Source organism: Phocoena sinus, chromosome 2 (genome assembly GCF_008692025.1).
Source record: "Phocoena sinus isolate mPhoSin1 chromosome 2, mPhoSin1.pri, whole genome shotgun sequence".
In the NCBI taxonomy this organism is placed as follows: Eukaryota; Metazoa; Chordata; class Mammalia; order Artiodactyla; family Phocoenidae; genus Phocoena; species Phocoena sinus.
In genome coordinates, this window is record NC_045764.1 from 140,068,028 (window position 1) to 140,090,961 (window position 22,934).

General features: G+C 38.8%; 1 protein-coding gene across 1 annotated transcript in view; it reads right to left on the reverse strand.

Moving 5' to 3' along the window:
• Positions 1-2,933: 2,933 nt before the first annotated feature.
• Positions 2,934-22,934, reverse strand: part of PPP2R5E (protein phosphatase 2 regulatory subunit B'epsilon) — a 153,605-nt gene continuing 133,604 nt past the window's right edge. Inside the window, 6 exon segments of the mRNA XM_032621892.1 lie at positions 2,934-7,641; positions 12,794-12,895; positions 15,239-15,366; positions 19,802-19,921; positions 21,647-21,697; positions 21,800-21,853. Of these exon segments, the coding sequence (XP_032477783.1) occupies positions 7,542-7,641; positions 12,794-12,895; positions 15,239-15,366; positions 19,802-19,921; positions 21,647-21,697; positions 21,800-21,853 (555 nt within the window). The 3' untranslated portion in view covers positions 2,934-7,541.

Genomic DNA, 22,934 nt, shown 5'->3' on the forward strand with positions numbered 1-22,934 from the left:
ACTGCACAAATCTTTTTGTATGTTTCAGTTGCATTTTTACCTTTCTTGAAATAATAAAGCATAATATGTCGAAAATGTTTTCTTCCATCTTCAATATTAAAATGGCTACACAAAAATTCACCAATGTCTTTTTTTAAATGCACACTGATATTATAGCTGTCACACACAATCTAACAAATTATTTTGAATGAAGCTAAAGACCACTAAGTGCTACTGGAGCCATCTTATGGGGAAAAAAACACAGAACGAACCTTTTGGCCCACTCAATATTATGTTGAGGTAGTTTCCTTCTATTCCTATTTTGTTGAGTGTTTTTATCATGAAAAGGTGTTGAATTTTCTCAAATGCTTTTGCTGCATAAATTGAGATGATTGTGTGGGTTTTATTTCCCCCTTCGTTTTGTTGATGTGGTGTATTACATTAATTGATTTTTGTATGTTGTACCACCCTTGCATTCCAGGAATAAATCCTAGTTGGTCATGGTGTATAATCCTTTTAAATATGCTGCTGAATTCTGTTTGCTAGTAATTTGCTGAAGATTTTTGCATCGATGTTTATAAGGTATATTGGCATTTAGTTTTCTTGTAGTATCTTTGTCTATTTTTGGTGTCAGGGTTATGCTTATCTGACAGAATGAGTTAGGAAGTGTCCTCTCCTGTTCAATTTTTTGGAAACATTTGAGAGGGATTGGTATTAATTCTTTCTTAAATGTTTGGTAGAATTTACCAGTGAAGCTGTCAGGACCAGGACTTTTCTTTATTGGGAGATTTTTTATTACTGACTCAATCCCCTTACTACCTACATGTCTATTCAGATTTTCTATTTCACTGTGATTTAATCATTTCATCTAGGCTATCCAATTTTTTTTGCATACAATCATTCATAGTACTCTCTTATACTCTTTTTTTATTTCTGTAGAATCAGCAGTGATACCTCCACTTTCATTTCTGAGTTTAGTAACTTGAGTCATCTTTTACTTAGTCCATCTAACTAAAGGCTTGTTCATTTTGCTGATCTTTTCAAAGTACCAACTTTTGGTTTCATTGATTTCTATTCTCTATTCTGTTTATCTCTGCTCTAATCTTTATTACTTCTATCCTTTTGTTAACCTTGGGTTTAACTTTTGGGTTTAATAAAATAAGCATTTATTAAAGGTAATAATATTTTTTCAGGTTACCACGTGCCAAGCTTTATGCTAACTACTTTACATATATTACCTAATAGAATATAACAACACTATAAGCACCATTCTACCTGCATTTTACAAAGGAAACTGAGGCTTAGATCAAGCGATTTCCCCAAAGTCACACAGCTGATAAATGTCAGAAGCCAAATGATTCCAAGAGTCTCTGATTTCCAAGTCCACGGCCGTCACCTTGGGTGACTCTAGACAGAGACATCTCGCCTGAAGAGCTTTGGGGAGGACAAAGGGGGCCGTGGCTGATATCCATCCTGGTTCTGAGGCCTCATATCATCTGGTAGCAGCAAAATGTGACTCAAATTGTACAATTAATTCAGACTTTGATTGCAAGAGGTGAAATAAATTAAATGAGACATGAAAGAGGCAGGAAATCTGCACATCAGAGAATGGGCAAGACTATGGACAGAGGTAATCAATAAACACTGCTCCAATCAATCAATGAATGCACATGACTTGTAGCGGACTTTTAGGTATGGGGCACAGCATGTAGTTATTAAACTTGTTCTTTAAAATCTTCCTTTTCAAGAATAAATTATACATTGAACATGTATCATAAGCAGAAAAAAATCTAATTTTAATTCCCCTTATCCTATAGTTAGACTTGGTTAACTATCCCATAGTTAGTCTCTGTTAAAAAAAAAAAAAATCTAATGTGAATTTGATCTAAGAGAAACCACCAGGACACAATATTATATAAAACTCCAGGAAATAGGAATTGGACTGTACATTAACTTTGCCTCCATTATAATATAGTGTTTACAGGCAGGAGGCAACGTTATAGAAAGGATTAGATAGTTCATGAAAATCAACTCTTAAATTTCTTTGAACCCTGAATTTCTTTTAACCCTTCTTTGTTACAAGTTTCTTCTTGGTAAATAACTTACGACCTTCAGATGTTAAAATGGTCATGCTTTGAAATACAAAACTGCTAAATTTACAAAGATTTTTCCCTCCCCAAGTCAGAGTTTAACTGAACATGAAACAGTAATTGGTTAACTCTACATGGTTCCAAATCTGATATGATTTAATTAGCCAAGAGAGGAAAGCACACCTAAATCAAATGCTTTACAAAGAAAGCATATCCCATGGTTGGCTACAGATGACACTCATCTCAACACATCATGATGAGGCCTATGTCCCCTCCACTTGTATCTGAGCAGACCTTGTCATTGTTTGACCAAGAAAATATTACAGAAGTGATGCCATGACAGTTTCTGGGCCCAGGCCTTAAAGTATTGGCAGTGTCCACTTCCTGTCTCTTAAAACACTCATTCCTAGTTGTCAGGCTGTGAGGAAGCCCAAGAAGGCATCCCCATAAGGAGGCCCATGTCAAGAAGAACTGAGGCCTCTGGCTGAACCCCAAGCCAACAGCCAGCACCAACTTGCCAATAGCCATATGAGTGAGCCATGTTGGAAATGAATTCTCCTATCCCACTTGATAAACCCAAGTTGATACTTGAATAGCAGAGACAAGACATTATTGCCAAGTCCTGCCCACACCATACATTTGTGAACAAATGTTCTGTCACCAAGTTTTGGGGTAGTTTGTTATCCAGCAATAGACATTGGACCGCTCCCTAATCACAAACTGATTTTCTCAAGTTGAAAGCCTGAACATACCAACCCCACTGCCTCACAGCTACATTGATCACATCTACCATGAGTATGGTTCAAAAAGGCCATGGACATCAGAAACAGACAAACAAACAAATACACACAGCCAGGCACCTGAAAACTCTTCACTGCTTCTTTATTAGGATGCACCCACAGTACAGAACCTCTCACACACCTGTGAAAGGGGAAGGTTACATTTCCCTTTGGGAGCACCTTCATTTTTGTTTCTGTTACCACTTTGAAGAAAGTAAATCATTTTCAAAGAAAGACATTTTAAAACTCCAAATGTTTTAAGACTCGGCTTGCATTTTGTTGTGTTTGAAAAGGAAGTAGCATATTTTAGCCAGCGCTGGAAGATTGCTTTGTGGCATTTTAACTTTAATGTGGATCAGAAGTCTTCACTGTCTGGTTGAACCAGTCTATAACTTTCATATGCAACTTTTCATATCAAAAATGTTTCATTTTTACCTCTACCCACAAACAGGTGCTGTTTAAAAAAAACACACACACAACTAAATTTAAAACCAATCATGAACCACAGCATTTCTAACAGGGAAAATGAACTTTTGCTGCCCTCTCCTGCTAAAACAATGAAATACTAAAATACCAAAAGATTTATGAAGCTAAAGCGAAATCCTCAAACCAAAAGCGATGGACATGTCATTCTCATTATACCTCAATCAAAAATCAGACAACAACCAGAAAATGTATTGGTAATATTTATATTTGAAAGTTCCCCATTGATACATGAGGTCTGGATTACAACTTATATACAATAAGTGATTTCCAAAAAAGTAAAGAAAGAGAAGGGAAGGAAGGAAGGAAGGAAAGGAGGGAGGGAGGGAGGGAGGGAGGGAAGGAAGGAGGGAGGAAGGGAGGGTAGAAAAGGAAACCTATATTCATAGACATCATAATATGGGATGTTTATTTCCAAGAGAGATACTACTGCTGCTATCATGCACAAGAAGCAGCACAAATTAACACTAGATTAAAATTTGCCCAACTTTCTCTCAAGATGCACAATCCTTTTAGAGTTTCAAAATTAAATACTGAGAAATATAAAATGCATTGCCAATATAGCTACTACAAAAATCCTTTGTGGCTCATTCCTTAACTCCACTCAGAGAAGCAGCTGAGCCAGAATATAAAAATAAAAATATTGATGTGCAAATAAAATATCACTGATCATGTCTGGTGCCACCTTTTTGCTACAGGTGACTGTCACTTGGTTGTAACATTGGTAATAGCATCAAAAGAGAGAATCTCTTCATTTCTTGGGCCAGGTCAGTGCATCCAATTAAAGGGAAGAAAAAACAAAACAGAAGAAACAAAACAAAACAAAACAAAAACCTCTGAACATTTAAAAATGCCAATAACATCCATACATCTTCCCTCTCCCACCCCCCGATCCCCACAAAAAAATAAAAAAGCTTTTAAAGCTCTAAATATAATTTTTTTTTTCTTTCCATAGTGTGATTGAGCCTAGGGCTATACATTTAAGTATAGCAGGTGCAATTATAAGCAATTCCTAGCTCTGCACCCTGGACTGTCCCACGCATAGAAGGAGGTACAAAATAAATTAAACCCTTCCATTTAGGCAAGCAAGCCCAAGATGAAGGAGCATAACCCTGCTTGTGAGTATCCAGAGGCATTGAGGGTATTATCTATGTCTTACTTTTTTTATTTTTTATTTTATAAAAAACAGATGTCAGGGAGAGCAAAATATAATAAAATTTAAAAGGACGAAAACACTGAAGGAAAACAACTAGAGACACCTGCACAACGAGAAAAGGAATGCATGCTTGATTCAAAGTATGAGATGGGTCAATTCACTCACATGGTTGTTCTAGGCCCACAGCCTAAGGCCTCAGCATCCTTCTAAACCACAGGGTTCTGTTTTTGTTTTTTGTTTTTTCTTCCAAAGACACTCTTAATCCTACCCCTGAAACCAATATGGTAGGGATAAGGTTGGAGTGATCATCACTCACTAACTACAATATTTGCTATTTAAAAAATATATTTATATATAGTTCTGGAAATTAGGAAGCAAACAAAATATAACACAAAGATGCATTTGTCACAATTAACTCAAGTTGCAGCAACAGCAGAAATGTGGGAAAGGACAAAGAGAGGGCTGCTGCAAATGCAGCAAGTACGTCCTTAAATATGTCACATAGTGCAACAGTCAGATTACCTCAGTTACTGTGCATCACTGGACACAACATGACAAATGCCACATTGTCACTTTCAGTTAAAAAAGAAAAGACAGCGTTTCTTCTCAGAAGTTGCCCTATGAATTTTAGACATATATCTATAATAACTTTAAATATGTCTAAAATTTGGCTTTATTCTTCTCAGTTTGGAATGATCAACATATGAAATTGACATCAAGGATATCGGTGTAGCTCTCACCTTAACTCTGAGGACAGGGTAAGGTGCAAAAAAAGGATCCTGGTCTTTCTCATCTCAAATGACTGCATTTCATTCTAATGGGCAGAGATATTTCATAAACCTGTGATTGTAATGTCCTCAATCTAAAACGATGAATTAATGGCAAACAAAAGTTTATAATATCAAAATTAAATGTAAAGCAGAGTTAAAACTAACAGGCTAAAATCAAAGGGCTAAAGGAGATGATTTGTTACAAATTTATTTTTATCTTTAGCATTTGAACTTGCACCTTTGCTCCAGTACTTTTAAAGTAAGTTGTTTTCATCTTTGGCAGCCTCTGCCAGCTTTACATTGAATTCCCATTAATGTTCCTTAAAAAAAAAAAAATCTATTAATTCCATTAAACCATGTTGTGTTTGGTATTGCACATGACTCTTTTACTGCTGTTTCTTTTTCAGAATTAACAATGCCAAATTTTGTTTTTGTTTTACAAAGTTATTGAGATGACAATATCCATAATCAGCTGACTTTTACGCACAAACTGTGACCTGATAATCCTGAAACGCTTAGTAGGGGAGAAAGGTCAGCGGCTTCTTTTTTTCCTTTTTTCTTGTAAAGAATAAAACTGCATATTCTACCTTATATTTTAAATGGAAGGAAGAAAATATACAAGCCCATATTGATACCATATTTCTATTAAGAGCAACAACAGTTCATATGTTCCTGTTTGCTACTATCACAATTCAACACATGAACGCAGAATCAGCTCTATACCACGAATACTGCTGGAAGGGATTGTTTAGGATTATCAACTCACTGCTGCCAAGTCCATAACAAGCAAAAGCATCCTGGAAATAAATCCCAAAACACATATCTTTCAGTACATAATAATGCAACTGCTTTAGGTAAGTACATAATGTACACAAGTTTTATCAGCATTTTAACTCCCCAAGATGTAAGCTTCCTCTTTTAAATACAAAGCAGAGAGCCAATAAGATAGATCTATAATACAGCCTTAGATTTTGTTTTTCTTAAACAATTTGGTCACAATGCACCTTTGATATAAAAGCATTTTTAAACTTTATTATTAATACTCAGGACATTAGGAATTTCCAGATTTTTTCAGTAGCATTTGTAGAACCACTTTTGGTAACAAATACAGTAGTTAGGAATACGCATTCAATTCAGAATGCATAGTAATGTTTATCCTGAATCCTTTCTGGCTAAAAACAGGGCTGGTGCTGTGATGGGATATAGAATGAGAATCTACAAAAAAACACTGTAATATGTTTCTTTTTTTCCCAGAGGCTTCATCCTCTTTTGCTGGAATACTTTATAAATACATATTAAAAAGTAAGGCAACAACTCCAAACAGTCCAAGCTGTTTGCTCAACTCTATTCCCAATTAGATTCGCAATCTTGGTGATCAATTTCATGGTTGTACTGTTTAGTGTTTGTCTTTCTTATTTCAAAATGGTCCAAAAGTATGTCTTCTGACATTTCTAAAACATCTCTGGTTTGTGTGTTCAATGACGTACATAACTAATACTGGTCAGGTACTGAACCCTATGATGTCCCAGTGCCTGTTTTCAAAGGATTCAAGACATTGATTTGGAGTCACCATAAACTGATGCGTGAATCCAAAATTCCCTTCCCTACTATGTTTATCACCTGCTCTCTTTTACTCCTAATTTTGAAACTAAAGGAGTACCAGGACTACCTGCTTACTGGAAAGATGTTCACTCCAGTGAACAAAACTTTTATCAGGGACCTTTATAATTCACGGCCCCATTCCACGTGGACATTCAACTCATGAAGATGTGCAAAAGGAAAAGATGTCAAATTACAGTCAAGTTACCCGGAGGAGGATGTTATACAAACTTATAAGGAAATGACAGTCTTTTTTTTTCCCATTCCTTTACTATAAATACACTTAACAGCTTAGCAGAAAGACAAGCTAAATTTAAGATTGTTCACATTTGAAAATTGTTTCATACTCTCTGCTAATGATAAATAAGGAACTCCCAATAATGGAATTTTAATATACAAATTTCATTGACAGATCTTTGAAGACTGCTTTTTTTTTTTTAAAAGGGGGTTAGAACAATGATTATGTTTGCCAAGTTCTGAGAAGTCCATCTACTGTCCAAACTTTGGACTGAAGTCCTTATTTTTTTTTCCTTTACTTAGAGACAGGTATATACAGTGCTGTTGTAATAATGAAACAAATGTGAAATCTACTGTAAAGTTGCACAATACAGAAAACTGCTGTTCCATCTTCTACTACATAAATGTGTGACTCCACAGGTTAGTAAGGTTGTTGTCATTATTTTTGTTAAGTTGGAATTATCCCATCACGTCTAAGACCTCTCTTTAACTCCAGATCCTCCAGTTTTTTCCACAATTCTTCACGCTCCTTTTCTTTCTTTTTCTCACTGGGGAAAAAATAGAATACAAGGTAAATAACTGAGAAAGTTTAAAGAGATTATCCAACAATAACTGCCCCTTTGACATACTTTTCCCCACACTTTTTAAAAGGTCTCTGAAAAGTTTGGCATTTTTGGTTTTTCTCTCTCTCACTTTTTATTTTTTTTTCACTTTTTATTTTTTCTTGACACTTATATAGACATAAACTAGAGTAGGAGATGACAAGAATATTTTAATATTTTACATTAATATTCCTTTATACTTAGCTTAATAAAGAAAATTAACTTCAAAATTACCAAGAAAGAAAAATGATCATTTTTATGTAACTGTTATCCTAAAACCAATGGTACATTATTCATTTTTACTTTGGGTCTAGTTCAAATCTGATTTTCTTTTTGTCTCCAAATAGTTTCTCAAAAGGGTTGATAGAGATGACACTGATACAAAGAATGTAGTAGGTCAAGAAAATATACTTCCTCTTTATTATTACTCATTTTTCTTACATTATGTATATGTAAACTCTTTAGCAGAATCTTGTTCTTACAAGTATTAAACCACAAAATCCACATTACTAACTTATTTTATACCTATATATATGGACAAATTAAACATTCTTCTGTGATTTCAGTTTTAATTCTGGACAGAACTTTGTTGATATTATTGGGTATTAAATCTGTAACGTTCCAAGCCTTCAAATTTGGCTCAATATCAATTTGACTAATGACTTCCAGAATTTTCAGATTTCACTGTTTGGTAAAATTTACCAAAAAACTAGATGTTCAAAATAGGGTAGGGACTCCCCTGGTGGAGCAGTGGTTAAGAATCCGCCTGCCAGTGCAGGGGACACAGGTTCGAGCCCTGGTCCGGGAAGATCCCACATGCTGTGGAGCAACTAAGCCCGAGCGCCACAACTACTGAGGCTGTGCTCTAGAGCCTGCGAGCCACAACTGCTGAAGCCCGTGTGCCTAGAGCCCGTGCTCTGCAACAAGAGAAGTCACCACAATGAGAAGCCTGCACACCTCAACGAAGAGTAGCTCCCACTCACTGCAACTAGAGAAAGCTGTGCACAGCAACGAAGACCCAACACAGCCAAAAATAAACAGATAGATAGATAGACAGACAGATAGATAGATAAACAAATTTTATTTTGCCAAGGACATTTTTAGATTACCATATTTTTATAAAATAAAGAACGTTAACTTTAACATCAATGAAGTAGTAAGTACACAAATCAGGAACACATGGCTATACTATACATTAAATAATTTCATATTTATTAAAAATAATTCACTACATTGTCCCTAGTTTCTTCATGTTGTGATGAACCAGTAAACAGCAGACCCAGATAACATTTGTGAATCCATAAATTCAGATAAATCCTGAAAACAGGGGCTCTGCCGCCCCAGGCATGGCAGATTATGGTCCTTATGCAACTTCACTTGGTAAGAATTTAACTTCACTTAGTAAGAATTTCGTACTTCACTACAGTACAATATGTACTCAGGGAAGGAAATCTACATAGGTTAAGTGAAATGTGTATACAATTCCATTGCCTCATATTTTTTATTGTCACCAATTTTTTAAAAGTTATATTGATATCTAGAGCAACAGAAATTAATCTTCATCCCCCCACCAAAATGTCTCCAGAAATATCTAAGGAATTTTATAACCTCATTCCACTAGAGTATTGAGGGAACATTTAATTATATAATATGGTAATTAAGATTATCACTTTATAATTATTGTTTCAGTGATTTAAGCTTTGTTTACTACAACTAGTTCCAACCAGCTCAAATGCACTCTGCACAATGTGATTCTCAGTGAGTGTAATAGTTTTCCAAACAATTACCGATTTGGTAATTTTGATCCTGAAAATTTTTATTTATAGGGTAACAAGGGCAAGATTAGATAATTCTCCAACCATTATGGATACTAGATTCTTAACTGTAAAGCAAGCTGTTTGGTAAATTATCACTTTTGGTTTCTCAGTACAGTCTGAGGATAAGATTAGGTCTAGATAAATGTTATCACAGAACACTGATTTAAAAGTAAATTCTACAGATCCTGCTGAGTTTCAATGCATATTGATCTTCCTATTTGGAGGAGGAAGAAGATGGTAAGCAAGGGCTTAGAGACCTTATCCAACTAAAAAACAGCTTAAACGTATGTTAGGTTCTTACTGCCCTAATCTGCAGTTTACATTAAGTGCTGACATGATTAAAACACTCATCTTGTTACTGAAGCATTTCACGAGTCTTTGATCAAGAGTTGCATGGCAATCATCGCAGTCTATCCTGTGGGGCTTTTCTTCCAGATGAACTTCTTGCTGAGTTATCATACATCTTTTACACTGACAACTTTATCTTCAAAAATCCTAAATATTTCTGAGATAGCTTCTGTCACCCCCATACTTTCCCACTTTTCTCTCTCCCTGTAGGTGGCAATTTAAAACTCCACCAAGTTGTCATACTAGAGATAATGTCAAACTCTCTTCCAATTTCAGTTTCACAGAGCACTAACGTTGGCATATGTATCAATAGCTATGAGTGTTACTTACTACACCCACCTGTTTTCAGATTTGTAATACTTAAAAAATTTTGATCTGAACTGAAACAGTTAGTTACTTCTTGCCTTCCGGAAGTGAAATCCTCCTTTCATTTCTTGTCTAACAATACCAAATAAATCTCTTTAGTCTCTTTTTCTCTTCCCACATCCATGGAAAAACCAGTATTTCCAACTATTCAGTACAACTTTCTATTGCTCACTTGACAAAATATTATCCTGGCTTTAAAAAAACCCTTCTGTTATTAAGAAAGTCCACTCACTATAAGTCGCTTTAATATACCAGATTATCAGAATCAGCTTCATAGTGTCTATTCCTGGTCCCCTTGTTTCATTCTTATGTTTTTCAAGAGTTTGGCCTATTTAGTTTAAATGATAAATGATCAGAAAACAGTTCTGAAATTCAACAGAAATGAATGAATTTAATTCAATCGATTTGAATATTTTAGAAATAAGGTCTTTAATAGTCTTAATGGAATTCTACAGATTTAATCCTTATTCAACTAGGATAATAAAAATGGGTTTTTACTTACCATAAAAGAAAGGATATTATGTACAATGCACTCCTTAATTGTATGTCACAGTATAAAAATGTGTCCTGTATCTCCTTTACTTAAATAACATTTTTTTAAAGATTTTAACTTAAGTTTGGAACATGGAGGGTTACTATAAATTTAATGATTTGCAGCAACTATAAATACTGTATAGTAAATTAAAAGTTCTTTAGGTATGGTACAACATATCCAATAACTGGTATTTATTTCAATGTGGCATAAAAAATCTCAGTCTCCTCTCTCTACCATTAAACACTTGCCATATTCCATAATTAAGTCACTTTCCTATACTGCATCCTGGTAATTAAAAAAAAAAATTGGTTTTCCTGGTGGCACAGTGGTTGAGAGTCCACCTGCCGATGCAGGGGACACGGGTTTGTGCCCCGGTCCGGGAAGATCCCACATGCCGCGGAGCAGCTGGGCCCGTGAGCCATGGCCGCTGAGCCAGCGCATCTGGAGCCTGTGCTCCGCAACGGGAGAGGCCACAACAGTGAGAGGCCCGCGTACCGCAAAAAAAAAAAAAAAAAAAAGAAAATCGTCATGAAGGTCCTTTGTCCCTGCCACCAAACCTTTCCTTTCATTGTTCTTTTTATCTAAAATCCAAGTAACACATTAAAAATTGGGCAAAGATGCAAGAGAACCACAGATAGTTTTGCTCAGGAGGTTCCGCCAGGTCTTGAGTATGAAAACTCTGGGATCCTTGAAGGTCTGTGGTTTTATGATATACACAAAGCTGACATTTTCTTCTGGATGAGAAAAGCCAACCCGGAGGCTCAACTACTAACAAGCTCTCCTCAATCTCTCCAAGTATATCAAGCCAGGGTCTGAATATCTGTGTGCCCCCAAAATTCATATGCTGAAATCCTAGCCCACAGAGGTGACGGTATTAGTAGGTGGGGCTTTGGGGAAGTGATTAGGTCATGAGGGTGGAGCCCTCATGGATGGGATTAGTGCTCTTATAAAAGAGACCCCACAGGGCTTCCCTGGTGGCGCAGTGGTTGAGAGTCTGCCTGCCGATGCAGGGGACGCGGGTTTGTGCCCCGGTCCAGGAAGATCCCACATGCCGTGGAGTGGCTGGGCCCATGAGCCATGGCCGCTGAGCCTGTGCGTCTGGAGCCTGTGCTCCGCAATGGGAGAGGCCACAGCAGTGAGAGGCCCGTGTACCGCAAAAAAAAAAAAAAAAAAAGAGACCCCACAGAGATCCCTTGTCCCTTCCACCATGTGAAGACATAGTGAGACCAGATATGAACCAGAAAGAGGTCCCTCATCCAACCATGCCGGTGCCACGCTCTTGGACTTTTAGACTCCACAACTGTGAGCAATACATTTTTGTTCTTTATAAGCTACCCATAAAATACCCATGTGGTCTTTTGTCATAGCAGCCCAAACGGAGTAAGACAACATCTTCTGGAAAGTGAACACATTGAACAAGAAATATCAAAATTGAAGAATCATGTAAATGAACTCAAGAAAGGCCTACTAAACCAGAGCATTTACGATAAAGAGTTCAACTGGTTTCTGCTCTCCTTTGATCTTAAACATTTCAAGATCTGTATAATACACTTTACCTCCTTGTTCTTTTCACTGCTCTCTAAATCATAAGGAATTTGTTGGGTTTTAGTATAGAAAGTAAGTTCTGGGCCAAAGAGCTAAACAAAAATGGTGCCTCATCTCTCCTGCTGCTGGAGTGAAGTACAAATCAGTTCAGAAATCTAGTTCAGAATGGGAGTGACTCCAGATGGCAAACTACCTGATGGTCCCCTTAAGTGGACCTGAAATACCAGTTATGTGCCAGGCTCTTAACCCTGAGGCAGAAGAGAAACACCATGGAAGGGAAGAAGGAAAGCAGCCTTTTTCAAAATGACACTTTGTTACCCAGTGGCAGACTAATAAAGTCACAGCTAATGATCATGTGAAAACGAATATGGAAATAAATAAAATTTGCTGCTTAGGATTTCAGGTACAATTAGGCAACTTCAGCAAAGAGCAAAAAAAGAACTCAACAGTATTATGCACAGCTGACAAAAAAGCTTTAAAAAGTTACCGCTGACGATCTGACTTGTATGTGGCTGTCAGCTCATCAAACATGGTGCTGTTCATTTCCATAAACGCCTTCAACACGTTGTACACTAATGCCACGATAGCCCTGGAAGCACAGAGAGAAGGCAACGTATTGGTTAGTCCTACATAATGGGATGCTGAATGAAGAGAGCGGATGTACAGCCTTTATCTGAATGAGCTCCTCACACTGCAGTCTCCCTCCCTTTTTAGTTGGAACAACTAGAAATGACCTACAATTCACTTCCACATCAAGAGAGCTACATTCTTTAGGTAAGATATCTTTCTGAGGGGTTGGCAGGATTAGAAAAACAAAATCTAATTTTGCCCTCCTAATTATGGGTACCCAGAATAGACTTGCCTGTGGGCACTTGTTAATTTAATAAAAAGGCAAGTATAAAAATAAAGCAACTTCACCCTAAGAATGAGCACCTGTGGTAGGACCAACCTTCGAGACCTGAATTTGCATAGAATTTTATTTTTAAAGCGATAATATACATAATTCATCAAAATCAAAGGCTGTTCCCATGGTAACAAATTTTATATATCTATAGTTCATATTCAAAGATGATACCAAGCCTCTGTAAGCTGGGCAGTTTAATACGAGTTACGTCTCTAGTTGGGAGTTGCATCAGTCCATCCACTCCTCAGTCCCCTTGCTGACCCAATACACAGGCTGGTAAGGTAACTGGCAAGCTGGTGATGGCTGCAACTAGCTGTGGAATACTAAACAGCTAAAGAGCCAAACGGCTGCCTATGCTTATCAAGTGGAAGAATAAGCTCTTGGCAACGTGAGGACTCGGCCGTGACGGGCTTCGTATATTCAGACTAGAGTCTAAATAACACTGCCCTTTGCAAAACTACATGACATTACTTCCCTTTAGTGTGTTTTGAATACCATTGAAAAATGCATTGGTAAAAGTTAGGCCATATAATAAACCCTGGGTTTGATGTTTCTAAAACAGTTATAAGAAAGTGGACTTGCTGTGTTGCTTCTGCACTGTGTCCATTAAAAGGGAAACTTATGGGGAACGACCTTCTCAAATAGGATGGGCAGTGATGGAGAAGAGCCAAATACAAGCTACTGAGCAGTTACAGACACTTGCTAGAACTACTCTCTAGGTTCTCAAGAGGCTATCTACATAATGAGATTTGTTTGCTAGCTCTTTACTCTTATAAGTTTTAGTCATAAAATTTGACAAATGTGAAAAGTAAGAAATATGGTATTTTATAGTTGTATGTAAAACTTTTAGACAAACATACTACGAATATACTAAATTATCTCTAATTTTTAATGCCACATTAAATTTTCTTTCTATTCCACAGAGAAATATGTAAAGCTCTTCAAATACAGAATGCTTTAACTTTCATAAGACTAGATGATAAACTCCTCCTTGAACATTTTAAAATGTTTTTCCCCCTAGAGAACCCATATAGTGACTGAACTGGTTTTTAAGAAATGGATCTTGTTGGGCTTCCCTGGTGGCGCAGTGGTTGACAGTCCGCCTGCCGATGCAGGGGACTCGGGTTCAGTGCCCCGGTCCGGGAAGATCCCACATGCCGCAGAGCGGCTAGGCCCGTGAGCCATGGCGGCTGAGCCTGCGCGTCCGGAGCCTGTGCTCCGCAACGGGAGAGGCCACAACAGTGAGAGGCCCGCGTACCCAAAAAAAAAAAAAAAAAAAAAAAAAAAAAAGAAATGGATCTTGTTAAAATGCAAATCAGTTCAGAGCACTTCCCTTCTTACAACTCTTTAGTGTTTCCTTATCATCCACTGGGTGAAGACTCACGTGGGCACCACTCCACTTTCTAACCCTACCTTCCAGCAACCTCCCCAAATGACCTTGTGCTTCAGCCCTCCCAAATTCACAGGTCTCAGAACATGACAGGTGCTTCTTACCTTTTTGTGCCTTTTTTATGTGATGGGTAGACCGACTATCTGAATGGACTTCTCCATCCCATCCACCTGCCAAATTCTTTTAAGATTCAGTTTGAGCATCACCACCCTAGCAATATCCACAACCTTCTCCTCTTGATCCAGAGCATCCCCAAAATACCTCAGCTACATTCACAGACAGGTCAAGAAGCCCTCAAGTAAACAGATATCTGAATATAACAGCACTTAAAACACTGTTTTATAAAATGTCTGTTTATTTGTGGGTCTCCCCAACCAGTCAGTGAATTTCTAAAATGTAGGGATTTTATCTTTTCACATATCTATCTTCAGCATCAAGCACAACATCTGACGCATAGCATACATGCGAGACATTTTATTAAGCAAAAGAGAAGGAGGGAGGAAGAGAGGCCAAAGGAGCGGGGAGAGAGAGAAGGAGGGAAGGAGGGATGGAGGGAGGGGGGTGGGAAGAAGGAAGGAAGCAAGGAAGGAAGGAAGGGGAGGAGGGAGGGACGGAGGGGGAAAACTGTGAAAACCTACGGATTCCAATGTTCTTTTGAAATCCTATAAAGACTGGAAAACATGATGGGAAGGATGACATTAGAGTTTTCTTCTATCAAACTCATGATGTATTCATTATTCCAATAATAGAGTGCCCTTTCTGCCACCTTTGAGAAAAGAAAAATAAAATGTTAAGAGAGAAAGATAAAACAAAATTATAATCTCTTCAAACAAAAGTATTTTAAGATGATCTTAATATCATTCAATCAAGTATAAAATTAAATATTAATCACACTTTACATTTTTGTGGGTTTAAAATCTTTCAGAAAGTTCCGAAGTGGTTCATCAATTCGGGGATGAAAAAGAAGTTTTCCTACCTACTTATTTATATTCTCCTTTAACAATGCCCATTTCATCTGATTCCACATTTTCCCTACACAGCTCGCAAGCTCCAGACATCCTCACCCTACTTCTATACGCTACACTGTTTTCCCCATCACTTTAATCCCCTTCCTGGCTCACCTCTTTCATCCCGCACACTGTAGATCAACCACAAGGTGCAGCGCGTGGCTGGCCTTCAGTCAGTAGCTGCTGAAGAAAACCCAGCTGCCCATCCCTGCAGAGCAGGCGCATTTGCTAAGCACCTCCTATGGCCAGGCACTGTGCCCACCCTGCAGGCAGAATGTGTCATCCTTACCACCATCCAAGGAGTGGCAATCACTGTACAGAAGAGGGCACTGAGGTTCAGAGAGATTGGGAACCTGGCCACAGTCACACTGCTAGTCAATGATAAACTGGGATGTGAGTCTAGTGCCCAGACTCTTTCCAGAGTTCATTTCTGGTCCCTTCCTTTGAACTGGGTAAGCCAGGAGGAAGTCACTCAGTTTAGGACTCAGGGATACTGGCTGTACGTACATTCGCTTGCTATCTCAGACCCCTTTTTTCTGACTGCCACATTTATCAACTGACTCTCTGAATTCAGAGGAAGCCCTCAAAAAGTAATCTAAAATAACAATAATAATTCCAATAAACCAAAGTCTCAAAAAAATAAAAAATCTAAAAACCTCTAAAAAGAGTAGTTATATGGGGAAAGGGAAAAATCTTTTATTCATACAGATTAAGAAATTATGTTTTAATTAAATAAATTTAAATTTAACTTAAATGTATTCATTTAATTTAATAAAATGGTACAACCTGTGCCCACCAATAGACTCTGGGAAATTAGAACCTTTCCATTTACATTATTCAATTTGGTTCACAAAAAAATCCTGGGTCTCATAAGGCACTAGACACTCAAGAGTACAAAGAAAATAATTCACTATTATTGAACGTTTACTATATGCCAGGCACTGTGGTAAGTGTTTCACTTACATATTTTCTCATTTAATCCTCACAACCAACACACAGAATAGGTACCATTATTTCTATTTTGCAAATGAGGAAACTGAGGCTCAGAGGAGATAAGCCATAGCCTCAAGGTCACATGGCTAGCAAGTGACAGACTCCTAAGTCCCTGCTTAACCTCTTCACTCTATTATCCCTATGGAGCTCGTGTGCTGGTAGGGAAAGGGGGTTCCACGATCCCCAATCCAACATGAACTGTGATAGATGCTGTATCAGATCTAGAAATAAAGAGCCAGAGGAAAGAGCAGAAAGAACAATCCAGATGACTCGGGGGGACAGGAAGAGTGGCAGAAATGTACCACAGGCCATAGCATCTAAGCTGGGCTTTGAAGGATGAAGGAAAGAAGCCAAAGGAATTACAGGAAAGGCGGGCAGAGGCACCAACACGGACAATGTGTCTGGAAACATGAAGCATACATGTGGCTGAGGCAGGTAGAGCACAAGGCAAGGAAAGGGCAGGGTGAAGAGGAGAAATAGGCATGAGGCTGTTCTGAAAACAACCCATAGGAGAAATTCTTAAAGAGACCACAAGAGGATGCTAGTAAAGGCAGAGAGACCTAGGCTTTTCCTATATCCAAGTATGAGCCTGATATTTACCTGCTACTTAATGCTAATAAGTATCTTAAGCTCTATGTATCTATTTATCAGTATGTAAAATCACTTACAGAAAGAAAGTCAGTATCCAGCAAAGCCCTTTAAAGAGGAAAGGCACTGCTTATGCAAAGTGAAAACTAGCATGTCTGACAGCAGGACAGACCACTACTTTCCTGGGACCCACTGTCTTCCTGCACACACACAGTGCAGTGTCTCTAGCTCAGAGCCTTCTAACCCCAATGCCTCACCTGGGCAAGTAGTGAGCGGCATCTGACTACACAGAGTGACACTCGATAAATGTCTGTTGGATGAACCAATGAACACTCAATTAATGAACAAAGAACTTCTTTACTCTCCTTCTTTCTTTTGTTCTCAGTTTTACTTCTGTCAAGGAATTTAAAATTTTTTTCCTTCTGCTATGGACTGAATTGTGTCCCCGCTCCCCCACCTCCATCCCCGTCTCCCCCTCCTGCAGGAAATCCAAATGCTGAAGCCCTAACCCCTAGCGTGAGTGCATTTGGAGATAGGAGTTAATTAAGGTTAAATGAGGTCATATGGGTGGGGCCCTAATACGATAGGCTTGGTGGCCTTATACGGAGAGGAAGAGAGAGATTTCCTTCTCTTTCCTCAAGCATGCAGGCGGGAAAGGCCATGTGAGGACACAGTGAGATGTGCAAGCCAGAAAGAGCCCTCAGAGAAGCATACCACGCTGGCACTCGGATCTCAGACTTCCAGTCTACAGAACTATGAGAAATCAATTCCTGTTGTTTAAGCCACACAATGTGGGGTGTTTTGTTATGGAAGCCTGCTGCAGTCTAAATGTTTGTGTCCCCCCAAAACTCCTACGTTGAGATCCTAACCTCCAAAGGCGATGGGATTGGTGCCTTTTAAAGGAGGCTCCCAAGAGCTCCCTAGCCCCTTCCACCATGTGAGGATACAGCAAGAAGTCTGTGACCCAGAAGAGAGCCCTCACCCAATGGTGCTGCCACTCTGATCTCAGACTGCCAGCCTCCAGGACTGTGAGAAAAAATTTCTGTTGTTTATAAGCCACCAGAGTCTGTGGTATTTTGTTAGAGTAGCCCTAAGACACAGCCCTAGCTAATTATGACAGTCTGTCTCCTTTCTAAGCTTCTGAGCTTCATTTAAGGCTCCCTGGTGGTACTCATTTGAAAAGAGAGTCCCACTCTTTGCCCTCCATTACCACAAACACATGATAAAAACTGAAAAATAAGGTAAACAATCCAGATATTTGAGCACCACAGGCCATGTGTAATATGTAAAACATGTACATAGTGTCCCGCATTAAAAAAAAAATCTAGACATGTCATATTATCTGAATGTAATGGTTCATGTAATGGTTTCTACTCTTTTTTTGTTTTTTTGGCTTTGTGGTACAATTGCAAAGTTGTCATAAGATCACTGACTTGACATACTAAGATGTCTTTAGGTCAAAAATTAAAACAACAACTACAGCCAGTGTCTCTAACTATGCAGGATAATGACAGCTCAGAGAAAAGTCCACCATCAAGTCCCCCATGTTAGCAATGGGGTTCTGTGATGCCAAATACAATCTGAACAGTCTCTTCCAATCAACAGGCAGTATATAAAGAATCAGTTCTCTAGGTCTGTGACTTGGACCTTTGGTGAGACAGCCAAAGTATAAAACCTAACGTGTTTCACCCAAGATCACCTTCTTCTCTCCAGTGTGGGTCCCACAGCACTGCTAAAATGTCCCCAGTTGAGAAAAGGGTTGCCCAGGCTCACCCTCCCTGTGTTCTCCCAGAGCGGCCACAAGGAGGCAGAGTGGTGCCACAGGAAGGGCACGGGCTTTCACCAGAAGCGACGCCTATGTGACTCCCCACTCCCTATTAACTGGGGCACTTGAGCAAATCATTCTCTGAGCCTCATTTTTCTCATCTAGAAAGTGGGGGTGAAGCCTCAGAGGATAATTTGAAGTTTAAAAACATCTAGCACAGTATAGAATATCAGCATTCTCTTTTTCTTTTAAGCTTTATTCAGCATTCTCTCTTACACACTATAGGATCCCTACCAGTCCACCTCTTATTCAGCCCTTTTACTTGAGACATGTTATTTGACCACTTTGAGGGTCAGTGTTTACGTCTGTAAAAATCATAATGCCCTCCTTGCAGAGTGGTCATGAGAATTCAAGTTACTGGACAGAAAGCACCCGTCACAGCAGCTGTCATGTAACAAGTGTTCAAGATGAAGGTGGTGATTACCAAAAGTATTGTTATCGTGTGAAAAATCAGCCAATAAAAACAACAGGTAGGGCTTCCCTGGTGGTGCAGTGGTTGAGAGTCCGCCTGCCGATGCAGGGGACACGGGTTCGTGCCCCGGTCCGGGAAGGTCCCACATGCCGTGGAGCGGCTAGGCCCGTGAGCCATGGCCGCTGAGCCTGAGCGTCCGGAGCCTGTGCTCCGCAACAGGAGAGGGCACAACAGTGAGAGGCCCGCGTACCACGAAAACAACAACAACAACAACAGGTAGTTAGTGTCCATTACATTTCTTTCAATACCGATGAAACTTTACCAAAATAATACATGTTGTATAAGCCACTCTGGCTCATGCCCTCTTATTACTAACCTGAAAATGGGGGCTAGAGACACACTTGGCAATTTGTTTAAACAAAGGTTCTTGGATTTTAACAAACTGTGAAGGTTCAATCACATCCAATATTTCTTCCAGCTCCCCAAGGAACATAACCTGGAAGTACAGGCAAAACACAAAGTGTCAGGTGCTTGATTAAAAAATCCATATGGACAAAGGAATAATGAGGGTTTTGCAGTTTTAATATAATGAAAATTTATACATAAAACCAAACATGAACAAAACAAATCAGGGTTTAACTTATGTTAGATGTTCATTTCACAAGGAATTCATCAGAGAATACTTATTAAGAACAAATTCCCTACGGCATTGAAAATGTGATTCTATTTACTCTGGAAAAAATACTCTGTGCTACATCTATTATACAGAATGAGGAGTACTTACACACTGCAGCAGGGCCCTGGGAAACGGGACTATCCCTTTGGGGCTCTCCTCCCCTCCTCCATATTTTTAAAACAGTGGGCAAGTGGCCCTCCGGCACGATGGACAAAGCTCACGGCGGCCGCACATGCAGATATTTGCCAAACATTTACAGCCCCTGCTATGTGCTAGGCGCTCCTCTAAGAGACACCAGTTCGCAGAACACACGAAGTCAGAGAGACAAATGAGGAGGTTCAGCCACACACACACGCCACTTTAAACCCCTCAGCACACACGGACCCAATCTCCACACTTACACACATATACATATGAACACACTCACTCGCTACAGAGCACAGTGAATCTTGTGACCTCAGTACCATGTGCCTCCAGAACCAGAGCTTTTAGATCACAAAATGGAATCAAATCAATAGTAGGGTCACTCGCTTCCAACATAATGGAAAACTGACAGAGAAGTTAAAACCACTTTCCTATTTAGGCATGAAGAAATAACTGCCTAGAAAAAAAATTAAGCCTGCAATTAAAGTACAAAACATGATGTTTTCATATCTTGAGATGCATCTGGGTAGCAATGCATAGTTTAATCTTACCTAACAGGTATTAAGAAATTAGATGATTTTCTGAAAATGTGTAAAGTAGGGTTTTGGAGAATTGTAGCTGATTTGAGAAGGAGGGTGTTTCTGTTAAAAGCGAAATATAGTCGAGCCTTGCCATTTGTTGAGAAACATTCTGAAGTTCTTCCAAAATACTCTCCACATGAAAAACTAACAGCTGACCTTTGTTTGTGGGCCATTTTCCATATGGTTTCTAACCTTTCAGAAAAGTGGGTGCAGATCTGGTGCCCAGCTAGGCTCACCGCGAGGCTAAGAGCTTCACTTCCTCCACGGAAACCTCACACAGCACATGCTCACTTAGGTCTTGGCAAAAGTACAAATGATTGTAGATCAGAGATTTCCAGGGCCACCTGTGAATAGCTGAAACTAAAGGTCTGTAATATAGTTTAAGATTGTGCATAGTAAGATCCCACCTACATGAGGCTTTAAAGTGGGTATTGGGGCAGCTTGCTGTAGCATCTATCAACAGTGACAGCAAAACCTTCATATTATGTAGGTGGTCACTAGGAAGGGGACATCAGTAGAGCTAGACAGTTGGACACATGACTGGGGTCTGCCTTGGACTTACCCAGGGCTGAGCAGCCCAGGGTAAAAGCCCAGGGTTCAGGAATCAGGGAGGCAGGTTGTGGCCTAATCACCTGTACTTAGCATACCCAGGTAGGCTACTAAACCTCTAAATAGCAGTTTCATAACTAGTCAAATGAGAATACTTACAGTCCTGCCTTGCTGAGTTACAATAAGGATTAGAGGAGATAATGCATTTTTACACATGCTTATTATCTCAGTGCTCTAGTAAGCTATTAACACACTGACATTGAGCACTTACCTCTTTTGACTACATGTTTTGGGCCAAAAATTTCATTAATCCCCTAATAACCTAAAATGAAAAGGGGAAAAACAAATTGCAGTTAATTTTCTTCTATACACCATGAAAAGTGGTCTTTCTGAAGTGTTTTGAAATTATGGAAAAAATACTTACTGGTTCTGTGAGTGAAGGATCTTTCTCCAGAAACTGTACTATGCAATATGCCAGCTGGAGAAACAAACAGACAAAAGACAAAATTGGAAATTCTATATACTCAGGGCTCAAAGATGTATTATTAAAAAGCCCTAAAAAGTTTCCAGAGTCTGGTTTTAATAACTTCACATTCAATTCATTTTTAAAATAAAATATATATAAAGCAAAATATGAAGCTACTTTTTCAAGCCAAAGATCGACACTAACAAGGCTCCAGGGAAATTTTTTTAAAAAGCATATTGGGACATGAAATATTCAGCTAATGAAAAGCAGAGGTGAAACAGCACATCCAGTATATTCTGAAAGTATCTCATCTACATATAGTTTGAGCTACATCTCATGGGCTTCTTTTCTCTTTGCTGGAACATCAACAGTACTGGGGTTTACTGTGGTTCCAGAAGAGTCCTATATGAGAAGCAGGCACTTATTAAAGACATTGCTGGTGGCATGAAATGGCACACGCAAACTGAAGCAGCTTCATGGAAAGATAAAAGGTTGTACCTGCCACAGGTAGAGCCCTGGACAAACACAAAGAGTTCTACATCTGATGCTAACCCATCGAGGTAAGAATTTGTAAATGATCATGAAATGTGATATCCTATTTCAAAAACTAGAGACAAGATCTGCAAAAGGGCTCGTAAAGATTCTTGGACAAGAAATCCACCCTTGCAAAACAACATTTTGATGGTGTTCTAAATTAGAAGCATATGGACTAATTTTTCCTCGAAACACAGCATTTCACATTTAAAGAGGAACACCACTCTGAAAAATGTGTTACATTTTTATGCAAACTCAAAACACTCCCATTGCAAGGAGGAGGGCGTCAGAGGTTTGAACTGGTAAAATTAAAATGCCACTAGATCATTTATCTACCTCCTAATGACATGCTTACCATGCAAGGCAGTTTTAGCAGGGAAATCAGAGTGGGGACTAGACAGGGTGTGCTTTTTAAAGTAATGGAGGCTAAAAATAAAAGTAAGTGAAAATACTGATTGATTTGTTTACTTGTGAGAGTGTTATTTGTATATAGGAAGTGAGAAAGAAATGGTGGATGAACTGGAAGAGGGGGCAAAGGGCAAGGATAGACTAATGCAAA